Here is a 19,004-nt window from a genome sequence, read left to right on the forward strand (position 1 = left end):
AGCAGAAACACAGTTCTACTATTTCACAGTAAAGTTGATGAAGGTTTTAATGTAATGAGTCTGCAAATTAATGCACATGTTGCGGTTTTTGTATAGTAGCTATGAAATAAAAGTCCGTCAGTTACACACAGGATACTAAGTTAGTCCATTTTCTGGCACCAAAATCCCAAATTGTTCCCAGCACATATAATGTGACAGATAGTAACATATTAAAGACATTTAATGATGGTCTGATTTTAACCACACTTAAGACTCACAAACTGTTTTGTATTTCTAATAAAATTAAAACTCTTTCACCAATTGGAGTTAAGTTAGAATGGTTAAGTTATTCAATGAATTTATTCAGTCAATTCAATATGCATGTTAAACTTTCATAGATGGACCAGCAACATTATGATAAAAACAGGTAGAATACAACTGAGGTTCAAAGTAAACACAGTGCAGTGTTGGGCCAAAAATTTAGCAGCACATCAAGTTTTATTTAGTAGATAATCTCTTTGGTTCAGCTGTTTGTTTTTTTAAATTAGGAGTTAATTTAGTCTGATAGGCTTCAAGCCACTGGCTGGTATTCTACTGACAGGTCACCCTCTTCTTCAGTTAAAGGTTGGCTGCACAGTTGCAGCTTTAAGTCTAAGTTAAGTTAGCTATTGTTATCTTAGCTGGCTCTGGGTTTTTGTAGCTGTTGTGCATTATTTTGTGAGAAAGAAGAGAGTCTATCTCAAAATCAGAGCCATACTAACCACAGAAGATAGTCCTGCAAAATACTGCCAATTATGGTAAATAGCAAAGATTTTGTAAAGACGCTCAGCTCAAACCAAGACTGAAATGCCAGGAAATATTAGACTTTGTCTCAAGAGAGCTCACAGTTTCTACTGATGTTTGCTAACACATTACACAACACATTAATCAGCTTGATAAGTTGAGGGGAGACGAGACTAGAGGTCAAAAATCATGTGATGCAGCTTTAAACATACCTTTCCATCTCAATCTTGTTACTTCTGCCTTTCCTCTCCTAGCATGGTTAAAAGTATTTTTCACATAGGCTGCAGGCAGTCATATGAAAATTTATCAGTTTGTAATGTGACATGGTGTTGAATTCAATGCAGCAGTGAGCTAACCCCCTTTCAAAGATTAATGACTTCAGACAGGTCCAGAGCGACGAGGGAAACAATCCTGATTGTGTCAGAAAGGATATTACATTGACATATCCCGTGTCTGACAGCTAATATGTTCTGCTTTAGAAGTGACATGCGCACAACTATGAATTTCATCCCATGGTTCCTCACATACAAACGGACATCACAGAAACATGGATGGCATTGATAATGTCCTTACACTGCAAAATGCCCATTAATACCCAGAAAACCTTGTTTATCTTCATTGTTTTAATGTCATATGCCACTTAACAGGCACCTTGAAGTACATGCACTATGAAGTGGTTAGATGAAAAAATTATTTTTGAAATGTCTTGCTATTTGATTTTACAAGGTCCATGACATTTTAATGATATTATTCAGAAATGGTATGCTTAAGGAAGAAAGACAGCCCAAAGTTAGATTGCAGTTTTATTTAATAGAACTTTTGCATTGGAGAAAACGAGGAGATAATTACCACTGGTTTATACATATGACAATGAGGCGCAGTTTGACTCGGCTAATGATCAATGGGTAGTGATTATGGTAGTTGAAATATATATGTAGCTTTCTTGAACTTTGTGAGAACATTTGTAATGTAACGTGTAATGTTCATTCATGGGATCTAAATGATCTTTTGTGCCTTTCAATAACTTGCACCTTTCACTAACCTATTGTACATATACTGTATATAAAGTGCCATTACATTTAAAGAGGAAGTTGCTTGGAGACTGAAATGCTGTATGCACCATGAGAATCCAAATAAAGCAAATATCCTTGAAGCAATCCATACATTTGCAAGGCTCATCTAAAGGTAGCAGTGCAGTAAGGCATGTCCACAGTGAGCTCCCCCTGGTCAGCACAGTTGATCTGTTTCTATATTAAGAAAATGTTTGATGTACTTCTCCATAGCAGGGTCTTCTTTTCTTCAAAAGCACAGTGCAACAGTGAGCCTCCTTTAAAGAGATGGCAGGGAAATGCATCTTGACTTTGTGGTTGACCACACTGTGTCCCGTTGCCCACACAATTTGTTCTAGTCAGTGACTTTGTCTCTGACTCTGTCCCGCACTGGTTAACATAGACTCTCAGAGCCCTCCCCTGAGCGTTTGAGGGAGACTGAGAGCTACTGAGCGCTACCAACCGATTCCAGATGGCTTCCACAATGTAGGGCTCAGAGGATGAGCGCTGAAAAGAAGATTGATTTCCTTTGTGGAGTATGACAAGCCATGCACTAGAGCGCAGCTCTCCAGACACACAAAAGAGGCTCAAAAAACATATTTCTACTTTTTTTTTTTTTCTTTTTTCATAACAATCAGCTTTGCCTCTGGTTTCCCAAGAGACAAGATGTGTGTATTCATGAATTTGCTGCTGTTTTTTTGTTTGTTTGTTTGTTTTTCCCCCCAATTTTGCACCTTCTCCATCAAAACTTATCTGTTGAACTGCTACTTTGACCTCTCTTCTGTTTATATATCATTTAAACTGTTTATAATCCCAATTTGAATTTAAGCTAAACTAAAGATACAACCCAGTCTGTATCTGACTTTAAGTTTAGAGTTGTACAGTATTTGCAGTTTACTACCCAAAATCAAAAATAGTTGGAGATTCTGACTCTTGGTTATAAAAGTGAATCCGTGGTTCCAGCACAGCCAACCAACCATACTTGGTATAAATTTAGAGACTTAAAACAACACAACATCTACACAGCTGCCTGCACTGTTGCTTTCAACTTGACTCAGTCCCTGTTCACTCTTTGCAGACCTTGCTCCGGGATGGTAGGAGAGAGAGCACCGTGAGCACGCTCTATCTATCGCCTTCCAACATCGAGACAGGTCAGCAGATCATCTGTAAGGCCTCCAACAAGGCAGTTCCCAATGGCAAGGAGACTAGTGTCACGATCGACATCCAGCGTAAGTATACCACCTCTCCTACTCTGTCTCTGGCTTTATTGCTTTCAGTGTCTCTCCCTTTGAGAGTTATTGTTTTTTGAAGTCCCTTGGCTAATGATTGAAGTACAGATGGGAGGGAGGGAGGGGCAGTCTCTATATGACATGTATTTCTCAAAATATGAGGTATTTCTCTCATGTAGAGGCAGAAAGTCAGACAAGCATAGGTGACTAACACTGTAAACGCGGAGGATTCATTTTAGGCTCTGATGGATATTTAAAATTGGTTTCCATTTTGCTTTCGTACCATGTAGGTGGGTGGATGGGTTGGTGATGCATCACTTTTTTGTTCGTTATAATGAAATATCAGAGGAGGTGTCCATCTAAAATGAATGGGATTGTCTTTTTTTTTGGTCCAACTACCTGCCTGATGTGGCACTATGCACACCATCTCCACCTCTTTTATTTCCTCGCTCACGCCATCAATCTTTTTGATGAGAGCATGCACAATTCCCCTCTAAAATAGACAAAGTAAGCCCAGCGTGTAAAACACATTCAGCCTCAATTGTCAGGGAATCTTTTTTCGATCAAGAAGCGTTCACAGTAAGAGAAGGGCTTTGAACAAAGGGATTTTGCATCACTCACAGCCCCTTCAACACCATTAAGTATGACTAATAAAGCAGAAAATGCTATTTAGAGAGCCATTATGACTGACGGCTCCATTCTTTTCATTATGTACACCACAAGAGGCAAGCATGGCAAGAGCGGGCACGGCACGAACAGGCCAACTCAGGCGCGGGAGTAAAAATGATTAACAGTTGTTAGTGTTTGCAACCCTTGCAGTTTGTCCTCGTCATTTTTTTTTTTTTTGTCATGCAGTCAAAGAGGGAAGTCTGCCCACATGTAAACTGATTTGTCACTATGTATAATGATGTGTCTGTGATAAATGCTCACCATCGTAGCATCATCCTCGCTTCTGAATGTATGATTTAACCCTGAAAAATTAGTGCAGCAGATTTCTCATAAGCATTCCAAAATGTGCTTTTTACACAATTAAAGCTCCTGAAAACATTATTCACAGTGTGAGATCAAACTGAGCGACAGCAGAGACTAATTGTCGAGATTCAGATTGTCTCCCACAAGGCTAAGCCTCTCGTTTCCCGTGCCTCCATGCTCACCCCCCCCCCCCCCCCCCCCCCCATGCAGACTTGACAGGTAAAGTGTTAGGCACAGTTCAGCAGAGCCTCCGGAGTTTGTGCTAAGATCCACTTCCAAATTAAGCTGCTCCTGAAATGAAACATGCTGTAATTGAACTTTGATTCATTCGTGTTGGGTATCAATTTAGTTAATTTCAATGCTGCCTAATTTGATTTCAAGGTTCTTGGCTCAACAGCAGTATTTGTAACACTGCAGAAATACAAAAATACAACCTGTGGTGACAACTGTGTTGTGCAGCAGATGCGCTTGTATATGGAAGATATTATGCATTTTATGACTAAAGCATGAAACTTTCTCCAGTGTTCCTATAAACCATGAAGTTTATTTTAAGACGTGGAGGCATTTCAGATGTGACTTCTGGGACAGGGCAGAGCCCCCTGGAGTAATGAGTGTGGTCCAGACCAAACTAGCATGCTAGCTTCTGATTAGCATGTTCGCTAATGTGCCAACTAGTCATGTAGTTCCATAGAACACACAGCAGAAGTTGTCAGTGTTTTTAACAAGGTATAGCTACCTTAACACCAGGTGGGGTCTCCACTCCCCCTGCACTCCCTATCTGCCCCACTGGTGTTGTCTAATGTCAAGACGTGTTAGTTTTTTGTCGTAAAGGTGTGTTTAGATTTCTGAACTGTATGTTGTACACAAATAGAAGCTGAGTTTCCTGTGCATATTCACATGTCTATTTTTGCTACTGTAATTTGTTGAAGTGATAAATTTCACTGAACAATGATATTGCACGAATGGAGGAGAAACCACTCAGATGTCAATGTACTAAACGCTGCAAAGAAGGTGAATAAAGAGGAGCACCCAGACTTTTTGTGACTATAAAAATAGGTGCTGAATAAATAAAGGATGGAGCACTGGCAAGGCAATGGGAATAATAGCACAGGAACCTTGAGCTTCATCTCTTTGAAGACTGGATACCACATAGGTCTGGATAGGTCTGGCCTGTTCAATTGCTCCTCCATAGAGTACAGTGTAGGTAGGACAGCTGAGTGGTAAATATTGATGCGAAGCAGCTGTTGTCGTACAGGAGCAGCAGCACGCAAAAGCTGTGTCCTGATTCAGGGGCTCGATCCTCTAAAGAATGCAGCCAACAAAGGTGAGTCTTTAAATGACGTGAAGGCCAGGCCGAACCGAAACAGACTAGATAATTGAGTTATTTTCGCAGAGGAATTGTCCTCAAATGCCTTGCCAAAGTTTCACTACCTGTGAGTAACTTTGGAAAGTTACATGATACATGATGCGTCAGTGTAGCTTCTAATTATCTGTGAGACTGTGATTAATAACATATTGACAGCAATAATGAAGGGATGCCGGGATTTATTCCTGGCTTCCATTCTTTACACCTGACGTGGCATTTACATGGATAAATTTCAAGTGGTGTTTTTACCAGTGTTTTATAACCACCTGAACCAAAGGTTTATGTTATTTTTCCTGACTATGACTTGCCATTCAAAAACTTTATGATTTTTCACAGTAGACATGCAGACTTTGCAGAGGATCCAAAGCCTTAACTGGGACACAGTCAGCTACAGTGAGCAAGGAGTAGTCTGGACACAACACAGACTCACAGACAGGCTCAAAGGAGCATACACCTGCATAGGGCAACACACAACACAGGTGAGACAGATGGGATACAACTAGGCACATCCACAGATCACAGACACACCAGGATGTGCTTTCCTCAAATCTCTTCATCAAACATCTAATATACTGATCACATCACAGTTTTTCATCGAAAACTTGATTTTCATATTTTCCTTTTTTCTTATTCTTGTCGAATTCTATTGCATAAACACACAAAAAACCTTGACCCTGTACTGCCAATATTGGTTCTCAGCTCACAACTCATTCATTAATGATAATAATTCAATAATAAACGAAGCTGGAAGTTAACATTTTACAGACTGAGAGACCACTGTCATGCAGTGGAAAAAAGGCCAGACAGGAGAGCGTGTATTACCTCTTTTGGAGCACGAGAAACTGAAACCTCTCTTTCTTCTGCCCACTCTGCTACCCTGTTAGTGAGCCTTTCTTAGAGAAGGTGAGAGTCATCATCCTACCTATCAATGCAATTGTTCCTTCAGGCGCTCCCTGTCAGCTTGTCAGCTCGTGAAATAAATGTAACACTTGACCATCTCTTCTTTACAACTGTGCTGCGGTGTTCTCTCTGTTCTCCAGCAAGATCCAGCCACATGTCAGGATCTAACAATACTGCCTCATAATTGTTGGCAGTGTTAAACGCTACTACAAAAAGTGCATAGCCAGTAGCTAAGCCAGCACTGACATGCCATATGTTCAGCATAAGTTGGATATCATCAGACTTTGCCAAGTTTTCCTTTGCTTTGTATCACAATGAAGTAGATTTGGGTGCTACGCATGGACTTAATGGTATTCATGTTTACATATTCATCACTCAAGGCACTGAAGTTACTGTTTAAGTCAATGTTATTCCTGTCATGATCTGTTCCCTGCTATATAATAATCTGCAAATACTGTATGTACATATGCCAAACATGAATAATTGCCATCTGCCTATGAAGAGTGGTCAGATTTATTATCTCCTTTCTCAAGCTAAAGAATTGTAATGTAAATTTGGAAACTGCTTTCAGTTTATTTTTGTTTCAGTAGAGCACCACAAAAATGCAGTTTCAGTTTTATGGAGAAAAAAAAAAATTATTATTTTGCACACAAAATCCCATGAATAAGGCACTAATACCTCTAAAAAAAATAATTGGTTGCCATGTTTAGTGCAAATAATACATTCTGTTTCATGTTCCTTTTCACTTTGTGCTCTCATGAGTTTTGTAAGTGGTGCAGCAGTGTGCCTCAGTCCCATAACAAAGATGGAGGGATTAATAGCAGTCTCTGGTGAACGGTTGCTATTAGTCTAAGTGGGACCCTGGTGAGGGCCGGATACATCGAGTCGCTGGAGCTGCACTGCACTCTACAGCCACTACTGTCCCTCCAAGATCTGATTGAGTTACTTTGTAATTTACTGGCGTAACAGTCCATTTGATCTTTGGGTAGAACTTTTGCCTTAATTTTGGTCAGGATGATGAAATGAAAAGTGGAAAGTACAACCTTTACACTCAGCTCAATTGGCTTTGCTGAAAGTTGAGCTTGATTATGATTTCAAAGCATATAGTTTTGTTAAAGTAACGTTTGTACTGACTGTGAGGACGGTCACATGAGTCTCAACTCAACTTATTTCCCTTTTTGTAATCAGAAGTAGGAAATTATGAGTTGACAGCTATTGAATACAGGGTAAATGCCTTGCAAATAATTCCCTGACACTGTGAGAGCTCAGTATTGAACGCACAGAGATGAAATTGATATTGATGCTTTCATCAAATACCCAGTAAGATGGCAAATAAGCAAATTTCCCCAAATGGCTGTGTATCCCCTGAAAATGAGGATAATGTCCACTGAGCATTTGAGCTCTCTGAATAAATGCTGGTATTGCCTATTGCATGTCTCTTTGTGTGTATTAAGAAAAAGTCTCATTTATTTTCCTGCCCCGAGAAATCTAATTGACCGTATTAGTGAGATAATATTAATAGCAACAAAAGTAATTAAAATCTTCTTAATCTGTCTGCCCTTCTCAACATTTTGTATTCCACTCACTTCTACACTTAGGTGCCCTTTTTTCTCTCAGCTCCATCCTTATAGCAATCCAAATGAGAGTAATATAAACACAACTTGGCGCATTGCTCTACAGCTTAAACTGGCCTAAAAACCAATGCATTTCACAACCATATTTTCTTTTTATCATCACTTTAAGGCTCCTGATTTACATCCACCTCAGCATTTTCATTCCCACAGAAGTTCATACAGCGTTATCTGACCTAAGGTTACACAAATTAGCATCTAAATACAGTATGTACTGGTGATGTTGCCAAAATGAAAGGAATTTAGAGCCATCGGAGGTGATTCAGAACCCTGGGTAGACTGCTGACTTCAGTTGTCCATACCAGTCCATTAGCTGGCTGTAATTATTTGATAGCAGAGGGGTGACTACCCCCTGACGCTGTTTTCTCCAGCAGCATGACTTAACTTGCATTACACCCTTTGGACTTTAATCAGTAAGCTCCTCTACCCCCCGGCATAAAACCACTGCAGTGAAATATGATTCTGATGCTACAGTTTCATGTCCCGCTGAATCCCACTCATCACACAACTTAAAATATTCCTCAAATATTTTCGAGTCCAGCTGCATATCTGCAGAGCATTGCCCCACATAGAAACACGCTTGCAAACACGCAGTGGGAAATGAATACGCTGGGGACGAGCAAAGCCAAGGTTTCTTGTGTGTTTGCATTGCAAACAAGCTGAGCCATGTGGGGGGAAAATGAATGCCATTTGTTGGGACTAATTAATAAAGAACATGCAGATGTGCAATTGGGGAGGATTTGCTTTTGGTAGCTGGCTCAGCTACATGCTCTCCCTGCTTAATCAAGCAGATAATGGCAAATTCATCAGAGACAGAATTTGAAAGTGAGTCGGAAAGAGCACAAGGATAAGGGGGGCGAGAAAAGGCTCAGAATTTTCTGTACATTAAATTAAGCTTTAATGATGCTGCAACACAGAGTTATCTCATGATCTTATATGTTAAGATGTGATTTCTTATCACGCTTCCAATGCCCTAAAGATCCGTCTGATGTTCTAAAGTAAGCTTTGACTACTATCTTTTGATTGCATCTGTAACAAAACTTTGATGCTGTGAACATATTTAGACACTACTACAGATCGTGAGGAAAGTGGCGCTCCTTATTTAAGCCGCTCTTTGAATACCAGAACATCTGCCTTCATTAGAGTGAGTAAATTCTTTGCTGTTCCACGGTTGACTGTCTCATGATCAATACGTTGGACCTCAGGTTGTCAGTCAGTCTGTTTTTCCCTGTAGTGTTCCACTCAGTCAGCCATATGACAGTCATGCCCATATTGCTAAGGCTATAAGCCACAAGCGGATAGCCCCCAAACAGCATCCCCCATCCTTCAGAGGCAGCCGACACTCCTGGAGTTTGAGGCTGGTCCTACTGGAGAACAGCTGTCTACAGTGACCCGGAGAGATTGGAAATTGAGCTTTAAGAAAGGGAAAAAACAATTTGTGTTGGCACTATCTCCAGGAAACAGAGAGAAGTTGGAAGATTGTTCCAAAAACACCATCTGGTCTCTACTTTGAACTAACCGATCAAAAGCTGTCGGCCAACTATAACACAACCCCAGCCCATTCATCCTGTTGTTTTCAGTGGAGCTCCGATCAGTCTTACTACCCCCCCCTTTTTCCTTTATCCAACCATCCCTCCCCCTCTCTCTCTTTCCCTTGCTACTCCTCTCTTGACGAATCTGAGGAATTAACAGCCTTGCATATTGATGTGCTGTCACATGATGCCTCAAATGCACTCGCTCAGGAACTCATGCATTTATACATCAAAGTAGCAAATGGACTTCTTTATTAAGTAGATGTCTGTCATATCTGAGAGGTCAAAGGTTAGGGAAGTGACAGTCCCAGCTTCACACCCAAGGCCTTTGCTGGCAGACTTTTGACAGTCGTTGCTCCCATGGCTGTCTTTGCCTGTGGTTTCGTCTGGGAAATGGAACTATCCGACACATTGCTCGTCTGACTTAGAAATAGATGTAAAGTCTTCATGACACCTCGTCCTGCTGAGAGGAACTGAGGTCTTTTTTGCGGGAGGGTCAGTTTTTACACCTAAATCATTTGAAAAGAACTTTAATTAGTAGCCGGTTTGACAGTAATGAGCATTTGTGTCCTTAGATGTCTCTTGGCAGTAAGACCAGAGAAAAAGATTTGCATGATTGAAAAGTACAGTAAGGGAATGCTTTTAGTGAAGAAGGCTTGTGAATTTAGCTTCTACATAACTGTGTCTATTAGCAAAGACACCACCTCCAGATCTCCCTCGCTCTCTTTTTATGTCTGCCTCTCTCTTTACTCTCCACTCTTCTTGCTGGATTTTATTACCTCCTCCACCACTGCCACATCTGTCATTTTGCCCCTGAGGTTCCCTCTGCCCACATTTTTGTCCACGCAATTAACCGCTCGCGATGCTAAAAACACCTACAGGGCAGCTAAAACTGCTGCTCGAGGCATAAGATAGGTTTCCTGTTTTATTATGACACTCACTCACATGTCCTTTCATGTGTACACATACCCCCCCTTTAAACATGTGCCTACACATACAAACACAGTTGGCTGCTCAGTACCTGGAGAGACTTGCTGGTTTCACTGTGGCCCTCAGTCTTCCAGGATCCACAGTTGTTGTTTTCTTTCCTGGCCTGGGGAGAACTGGCACAGGTGGAGCTCATGGATTTGAAGGTGGTAGAGTGGTTGGTGGAGGTGGGGAGGAGGGGGGGGGGGGCAACTGTCCTGGAGGGAAATGTGCCCGCTGATCGGGAATACGGTGTGTGCGCGTGAGTAGGGGGGAATATGGCACCTGGACCACCCCTCCTCTCTGGGGCTTTGTGGCAGCTGAGCCAGCCCAGAGCATCTGCACAGCCACAGGGTAAAATGCAGTTTTCCGACGCTTCTTGTCCACACACACACACACACACACACACACACACACACACACACACACAGAATCACTTTCCATAACTATACACAGTGTTGTTTGGCTTCATTCTAGCAGTGTTTGTGTGCCTCTTTAATTCTGTGCAGATCTCTGTGCCCACTACTGCTCTTCATCCACATCCAAACACAGTCCCTGGTTAGTAGATTAGTATTATTGAACACAAAGCAGATAGACTTAGTACACCTTTGAAACAGATGGCTGCACCAGCATCAGACCCAGAACCAGCTCTTTCCCCTTGTGACGAGTTTACAATCCATGATGCCTTATCAGTATCACACTGGTACCACTAATGTCTCTGGAAGTGGCAGAAAACAGTTACCCCGCTAAGGAAGTTTGTGGATATAAATGGAAATATGCAATTTACACTCAGCCACACTGAAAGATGAGTGTAGGTCATGTTCTAAGTATGTGTTAAATATGATATAAGGAACTCATATTAAGATGTGCTTGCAAGAAGCAATATTTGGTTTCCTTGACAGCTAATTCATAATAAATATTTCTCTCCATCTACCTGATTCTCCATTAACATAAAGGTCAGCTTTATGATTTTTCCTTGCTGCATTTGAATCTCAATAAAACATAAGCAGCCTCTTTTTTAGAAACCCAGGGAGATAGCTTCACCTACTTGAAATTCGTTCTCCGAGTCTGTGGGGTAAAGAGCTGTTTGTTTCACATGGGACAGGATTGATATGGAAATGAACATGTATCTTCAAAAAGAATCCCACCTTTGTCAATTAGGATAAATTAAGTTGTTTATTAAATTTGCATAATATGAATACTTATTATTCTAAGAACTATTTAATTGTACTGTATCACAGAGGTTGTTCATTGTTTTAATTGCAGTGGATTGCACTATGGACTATTCACTGTTTGCAAATTGCCATTTACTGAAACTCATTATCAAGTCAAGTTTTCCTTTGATTCGCTCCTTATAACATTGCTAATGAATATGTGGGAATAAAAATAGCATACTCTCTCTCACCCCACACCTGTGAAATACACCACAGTGTTATTCAACAACTGGGCCTAGACCCCTAGGTGGGTGGCAGCAAGATTAAAATAGGGCATCAAATTATTCAGGAGTAATTGCCTATTATTCAAGGGAAAATGCTGCCACAAATTGTGATAAGTTGTCACAACTGCTCTAAGCGCTGCCACAGTGTTTTGTGAGATAATCTGAATAAAAAGACTTTCACCTAGTGGTTTTAAGTGGAGCATATTTACCTACAGTATTGTGTGTGTCATACAGCTACATAAAAGCTTGCCAAATCTGTTTTGGGTCACAAGAAAAAAAAAGAAAAACATTTGGCAAATGTAGGTTCTCCCAAATAAAACTGAGAATTTATTTTGCATGTTGGTGTGTTTGGCTCTTTTCTTTTGAGGTTGCATGTTTTTTAAGCTATTTATAAGGTGTCTATTTTGTCTCCTATGCAAAAATTTTGTGATATATTTTCTCTTTTTCTTTCCAAGCCTTATTCAGCCACAGAAAACGTCAACAACATAGTGTTTGTCTCAGGCTTACAGCTCACTACAGGATGTTTGAGGAGGCTGCCAGTTCTGTAAATGGTTGTTTCTGTGTCTCTATGTTTTTTTAGATCTCCCACTTGTCAATCTCTCAGTGGAGCCTCAGCCTGTTCTGGAGGGCAACCTCGTGAAATTCCACTGCTCCGCAAAGGCCAACCCTCCTGTCACACTCTACAGGTGAGAACTGTTTCTAGTCATGAACGCACAAAACACGAAAGATCCTATAACTTGGAAAAGAAAAAGAAAAGATCTGGCAATTAACTTTAAATGAGGGCCCCTGATCAATTGCTGGTGGGTAATTTATTTTCACATTAAGTCAACTTTAACACTTCATTACTGATAGCATTAATCATTGCCAGACACCTTCTTATCATGCCATCTTATGATGTTATATCTGCCCACACTTTGAAATGAAGAGAAGGAAAACAATGAAACACTGTCATGCTGAACAATTTAATGAAACTACACTTCAGAAAAAAAATAAAAAATTCATCTGGGGAAACCTTGTCATGTTCCAGTGGTTTGCAGCAAAGCAATGCGGTGCTTTGTTGCATAGCTGTTTGCTTTGTGGTCATACCATCTCCCTTGAACATTCGATGTCCATCAGTGTGTTGGAGGAATGCAGGAAATATGATGTGTGTGACATCTGATGAAGCTGTCAAGATTAAAGCTTTTTTTTTTCTTCTGAGATTGGGTTGTGTTTCACGGTTTACAGTAGAAAGACAGCCCCCCCCCCGGGGTCTGCTGGTGTGTTTAGGTGTGTGTATGGTACAGTGTGCGATACAGCAATGTTCTGTTTCAGTATATTATTTTATTTTCATTATTTTAAGGACAAATGCTTTAACCAACTCTCTGAGGAAGGTTCAAATCTGCCTAAGGAACATGTTTGATTATGGTTATGACTGGAGTGTTTGGAGACATTATTGCCATTTCTAAACTTCCAAAGACTAAAGATTTGAGAAATTATATATGTTTAAAATCCTCACCAGATGTAGTAGGTTTACACCAAGAATGTGAATGTTCTTCAGCGTCTCTTGACTTCCATTGAAAATCAAGGGAATGACTTAAGGATTACTCTTCGCAGCGTAGTTGGATAACAGTTTTGAGAACATGTTTCCACCTTGGCTGTTATGTGAAGGTTGTTGACACGGATAACTAATTTAAGTTCACTGCCAGTTTGAAATTGCAACAGCAAAAAATAAAGAAAACATCAAGGGATTTCAATGCTCTCTGACAAATAGAGAACTTTTGCACCTTTTGTGTTGGTGCAAGTGCACAGCTGTAAAAACCACCTTCCAACAGCTCATTGTGCAGCAGTCAAGTGCTGTCCTATCACCTACTTCCTGTGCTTATTGAACCTTATTGATGGATACATTCTTCATTGCTCTTGTTAGTAATTTGTCTTACTATATCTGTAATTGTGATGAAATAACTAAATTGGCAGTAATTATTCTGGTAAAATCTTGCATGGCCTTCCACAAGTGTAATACTGAAGTGATTTGTTAAGAGATGGTTTTCTGTGTGGGAGGTTTTAAAAACCCAGCAAAAAATAAATTGGATGAAATCGATAGCAAAGGGAATTGGCCGACTCGGAATCTTGTAATGGTACTGGGAAATAAAATAGATGTACAACACACTCACAGGTGGCAAAACAGAGATGTTGCCTTTTTGATGGATTCTGCCCTTTTGAAAAAGAAAAGGAGGGAGGGAGGGCAGTGATATTGTGGAAAACAAGGTTTGTATTTGATTGTGTAGGTTCACAGCAGAGACAGGACGTCTATTGCGCCTGCAGAGGGATTTCACCTCCATAGTTATGAGACTGGATCAATGCTGGAATCAGGCTTCTCCCCAGGGTATCAAGAGCTAAGATGCAATGGCAGTTGAGTCGACTTTTTCCTTTAGTATGAAAACTACAGCGTGAAAAAAGGTTGGAGGTTGAAGCTAAAGGAGACTAAAACCACCACTTTCCCATCATTTATTTCTTCCTTTCTTTCTCTTTTCTCCGGCCGTCTCTCTGCTGTCTGGTTCTCTGTCATTCACACAATCCACAGAAGGATTGAATAATATCTAGACATACTAATAACTTTTGAAACTTCAAGGTTATACTCTCTCAGTTCTCCAGTTTCATAGTCTCCCATTTAGATTTATCTGCAATTTATACAAGCACGTCGGGACTCCCATGCACCATTGGAGTTCAGGGCATGGTAGACAGGGGATTTTTGGGCCCCATAATGCCTGCCTGAGAGGCTTCGACTGGGGAGAGCCCCCCACAAATTCACCCCCAAGAGAGCAATATCACAGAGGAGAGCAGGAAGCTGGTCAAGCAGTGTGGGGCCATTATTCAGTGCTAATACACTCTGTCTACCCCAGATCAGATACGGCACAAGGACAGAGTAGCTCTTAGACGGATGGCCTCTTTTCCATCCCCAAGAGAGCCATCTATTCCCACTGTGCACTGAGCCTCTTTGCCATCCTCCAATTCAGTGGACACTTGAGACACTGGCCCAACATATTGGTGGCACTAGTCAAAGGCATGGTGCTTTCTGCTGCCTGCAAACCTTTGTGGTTGCCACGCTGGTTCAATAAATCTGACTTTAAATGTGAAAATGGAAATAAGATGTATTTCTACAGATACCTAAAACCAGAACACAGTTCAAGGGGGCAGTAAAGAGGGAAGGAGAGGGGGGGCTGGAGGAGAAGATGAAAGTGGTGCTGAAAGTGTGAATGAAGTAAGAGTAATGGGCATGTGTTTCAGTCAGCACTCAGGGAATCAAAGCACTCTGAGAGGGAAAGACGAGTGGGTCGGAACATCTTCATTACTGTTTATAATGGTAGGAGGGCTAACTGGCATACATCACAACCACTCAACCACCCTCTGATGAAGACACAGAGGGTTTTTCTCTAATCCAAACAAGAACCCGCCAGAGAGACGAGAAAGAATAACAAACAAAGCAAATCAGGTCCCTCGTCTACACATACAGCCATGCACAGAGCGACAACAAAAACCCCTCCTTTGCATAGCACTGCAGCAAACAACATCCCAATCCTCCCCACACTTATACTCTCAGTGTTGTTGTTGTTGTTGCTGCTGAATTCTTTGTGTGCTTTTGACACTACAATTGCCATACCTTCCTTCTCTGCAAACCTTGGAGTTGGCTAATTGATACATTTTGCTTGATGCCACTCCAACCGCTATTCCCAAACCACATTCTTTATGCCTACATTAGCTGCAGCCAGACGAGCTTTAAATGAGCGAAACAAAGTGCTCTTACTTACTTTTTTTTTTTTTTAAGCTAAAAGTGTAAATGCCAGGGTGCAAGTGTAACTGGTTCAGTAATTCACGGTGTAATTACAAAATTGTAGATTTATGTGCACCATTCCTGCAAATACAAATCAGTGCAAGTTGAAAATTAAAGTCTACAAGTCAGTAATAACCCCCGAAAAGTTTGGTATAACTCTGAAAAGTTAGGTGAGAAACGCTACAGATATCCAAGAAGTCAAAAAAGTCTCCTGCATACCCCAGAAAAGTTTTTTTTTTTTTTTTACTCCAAAGTTATTCCCAACTTTTTGGGTCTATCCAATATTTTCCGATAGATACACACGCATATGCTTATCTCCACAGCTTATTTTTACTCAATAATTCCTTTGCAGATCATAGAAAAAGCTCTGTAATTTAAGTCCACGTCAAAACTACTGCATGCTATTGCTAAACCTGCATATTTATTTTATATTCCACTGAGAATTCAGTAGTCATCACTTTCAGATTGCATGTTAGGGAGAATAGAATCGCACTGTGCTGTGGTTAACCATGCTGATAATAACTGTAGGGCCTGATTTATTCTGGGTCTTGATGCTGATGGCACAGATACCTTTCTAATTTAATTGTTACTGTTTTATTGCCTTAATCACATTCTGCAAATACAAAACTCTCCCCCTCTTCCATGTCTCCTTCATCCTCTGCTTCCATTAACGGCAGACCTGTTTATCTATATAACAGTGTTAGCTTACACAGCCTTGCACAAGCAAAAACACACACCCTGCACATTGAGGGCGCAGGATTCACACGCTTTGTCTGGGTCAAATCACTGAAGAGGATACAGCAGTGTAAAGTGAGTCAGCTATTGAGTAAGCTCATGCTGGCCCCTTCTAACCTCCCAAAGGGAATGCAGGTGTTTGTGATGCCCTGGGCCAGCTATGTTTAGACATGATTCTTGGACAAGACCCAGCACACCAACAGAGCTCCCATGCTCCCTGCGGACGACGGCATTCTGTCTCTGCTCCCTCTAACAGTGTCAAGGGCTCCCAAACCTGGCAGCGGCAACCTCCACTCGGGAGCAGCCGGCTGCCCAAACATCTGTGCTTACCCCATCTCAGCTCCCACAGTATGAGCTAGAAAAGTGTGGATGGAAATAAGTGACATATTGATATTTATGCAGTTGTCATAGTCTGCATCACTTTCATTATTGTCATCTTCATGATGGTCATGATAATGAAAAGCATCACCATCTTCATCAGCAGATGGAGTTTGGCCAATTGTCACTGAAATGTTCATTTTTACTTTTGTGATGTGACTGAAAGCTCCAGAACACCTACTTAATGGACCTTGAGGAGAGATTGAACTTTGAAACTCCTCATCATCATCATCGTCATCGTCATCATCATTTTCATTGTTGTCACTACTCTCATCATCATCATCGTCTTCATCCTGATTACCACAACCATCACCAGTGTAATTAATATCACCGTCATCATCATTATCATCATCGTCATGTAAACAGCAGCATCATCATTAACATAATAGTTTTCACATTTGCAATCTTGTAGCATCCACTTGACTTCCTGGTTCCTTCCTGATTGCTCTGCGATGCAAAGAAATAGGCCTTGGACATATAAAGTGCCATATCTACGAAGCTATCCATTGGAGAAAGCATCTGTTTGTATTCACACAGACACTGTGCAGGTACTACTACTACTGGATCTGTTATGTAAAAGGGCAGACAGGCCAAGAACAAGTGTCTGCCCTAATTTAAATATTTTTGGAAACACAGGTGTTGTGAAGCTCTCAGCTGTGTCCTTGTCACACAAGAACACAACTCTGAAAAGATCTACTGCTGTAAAAAAAAAGCTAAAAAAAAAAAAAAAATCCCATGAAGCCCAATTAGAATTCTGCTTCACTTCACTTACTGATTGAATGAGGTAATCTGTTCTCATTTAAATGATAGCATTTCAGCCAAGCATGGGGCCAGCTTAGTCATGGAAAACAAATGAGTTCCCTATCCCGTGAAAACTGCTCTCAGTACTGGCAGGAATATAAAATGGAGACAGGCACCGGTTCCGTTGTCATTGTTTTCATTTGCCACATCAGCATGCAGCCACATCTCTATTGTGGAGGATGGCAGCGTTTATATACATGATGCATTGTATATCCCTCAGCACCATCTAAATTTTCCAAAGAGACCCGAGACGTCCGCAGATGCCTTCGCTTCACTTTTATAAATGGAACTTGTCTGTTGAAACAGCAGAGAGCCATCCACACCACGCAGAGCGAGACGTCGCTCCCTGTGACATCATAAAAGTATCACCTCAACACTTGAGGAATGTCTGTATCCCCGTCATAGAAGCTATCATTCACAAACACAAACAGATGTTCTTTATGTGATCCCGTGTCAATTTATTAACGTCAGCTGTTGTGTGTAATACAGTATGTGTCAACCAACGTCTTCAAAGGTGGAGGAGCTACCCATTTGTCATTCTGTGATTTGTTTTTCTTAGCTGGCACCCTGTGCTGCACTCTCTGCCTGGCGTAATGAGGAACGTGCTGTCTGCTCCGAGTCGCCGGGGAGCTTGTCACAGCATGGAAGGCTGCCACAAAAATATGCTGAAGCCAGCACAGAGAACCTGCCCCAGAATGATGATTTATTCACACAAAAGAAAGCTATTGACATAAGGAAGTGTGAAAACCTGTCTTAATGCCTTTTCCCCTTTTCCTTCATTTTTCCATTTCTTCCTCTCTCCCCATTCTCTGCCTTCTAATCTTCACACCAGGTGGGCCAAAGGAGGGAGTATAATCAAGGAGGTCTCCGGCGACACGTATGAGGTTATTGTGGACCACTCCTTCTTTACAGAACCTGTTTCCTGCGAGGTTACCAACCCTCTGGGCAGCACCAACATCAGCCGCAATGTTGATGTTTATTGTAAGTGGCTCCTTAAGCACTACTATGCATGTCTTTCAGTGATGCCGGCAACACTATAATGCATGATAAATGATATTTTATTTATCTATACATATTTTGACACCAAGCTCTAACAGATGGTGCAACCGAAGCTTATCCTTAATGCTGGATGAATTACAGACAGTTCATGATATTTATTTCAACAGTTGGCCCTCGCATGGCTGCAGAGCCTCAGTCCTTGCAAGTGGACCTTGGATCTGATGCTGTATTCAACTGCGCTTGGACAGGAAATCCTTCTCTTACCATAGTGTGGATGAAGAGGGGATCTGGAGTGGTGAGTATATTGATTCACAATCACAAACTGTCTCTGTTAAAGCCTGTTTTGGAGACTTTCTGTGATTCCCTCAGCCTTCGTGTCCTACAGTATATGAAGTACTTTGGGTAGTTTTCTTATGCCACAGCAGTCTGTTTTGAAAT

General features: G+C 41.1%; 1 protein-coding gene across 11 annotated transcripts in view; it reads left to right on the forward strand.

The window, feature by feature from the left end:
- kirrel3b (kirre like nephrin family adhesion molecule 3b) overlaps positions 1-19,004 on the forward strand; it is a 163,073-nt gene that overhangs the window by 121,260 nt on the left and 22,809 nt on the right. For all 11 annotated transcript variants that reach the window (XM_056373796.1, XM_056373797.1, XM_056373803.1 and 8 more), the window contains 4 exons: positions 2,890-3,040; positions 12,426-12,531; positions 18,400-18,548; positions 18,734-18,861. In XM_056373796.1, coding sequence (XP_056229771.1) covers positions 2,890-3,040; positions 12,426-12,531; positions 18,400-18,548; positions 18,734-18,861 — 534 coding nt within the window. The remainder of the gene's footprint in view (positions 1-2,889; positions 3,041-12,425; positions 12,532-18,399; positions 18,549-18,733; positions 18,862-19,004) is intronic.

Source organism: Seriola aureovittata, chromosome 4, assembly GCF_021018895.1.
Source record: "Seriola aureovittata isolate HTS-2021-v1 ecotype China chromosome 4, ASM2101889v1, whole genome shotgun sequence".
Classification (NCBI taxonomy): Eukaryota; Metazoa; Chordata; class Actinopteri; order Carangiformes; family Carangidae; genus Seriola; species Seriola aureovittata.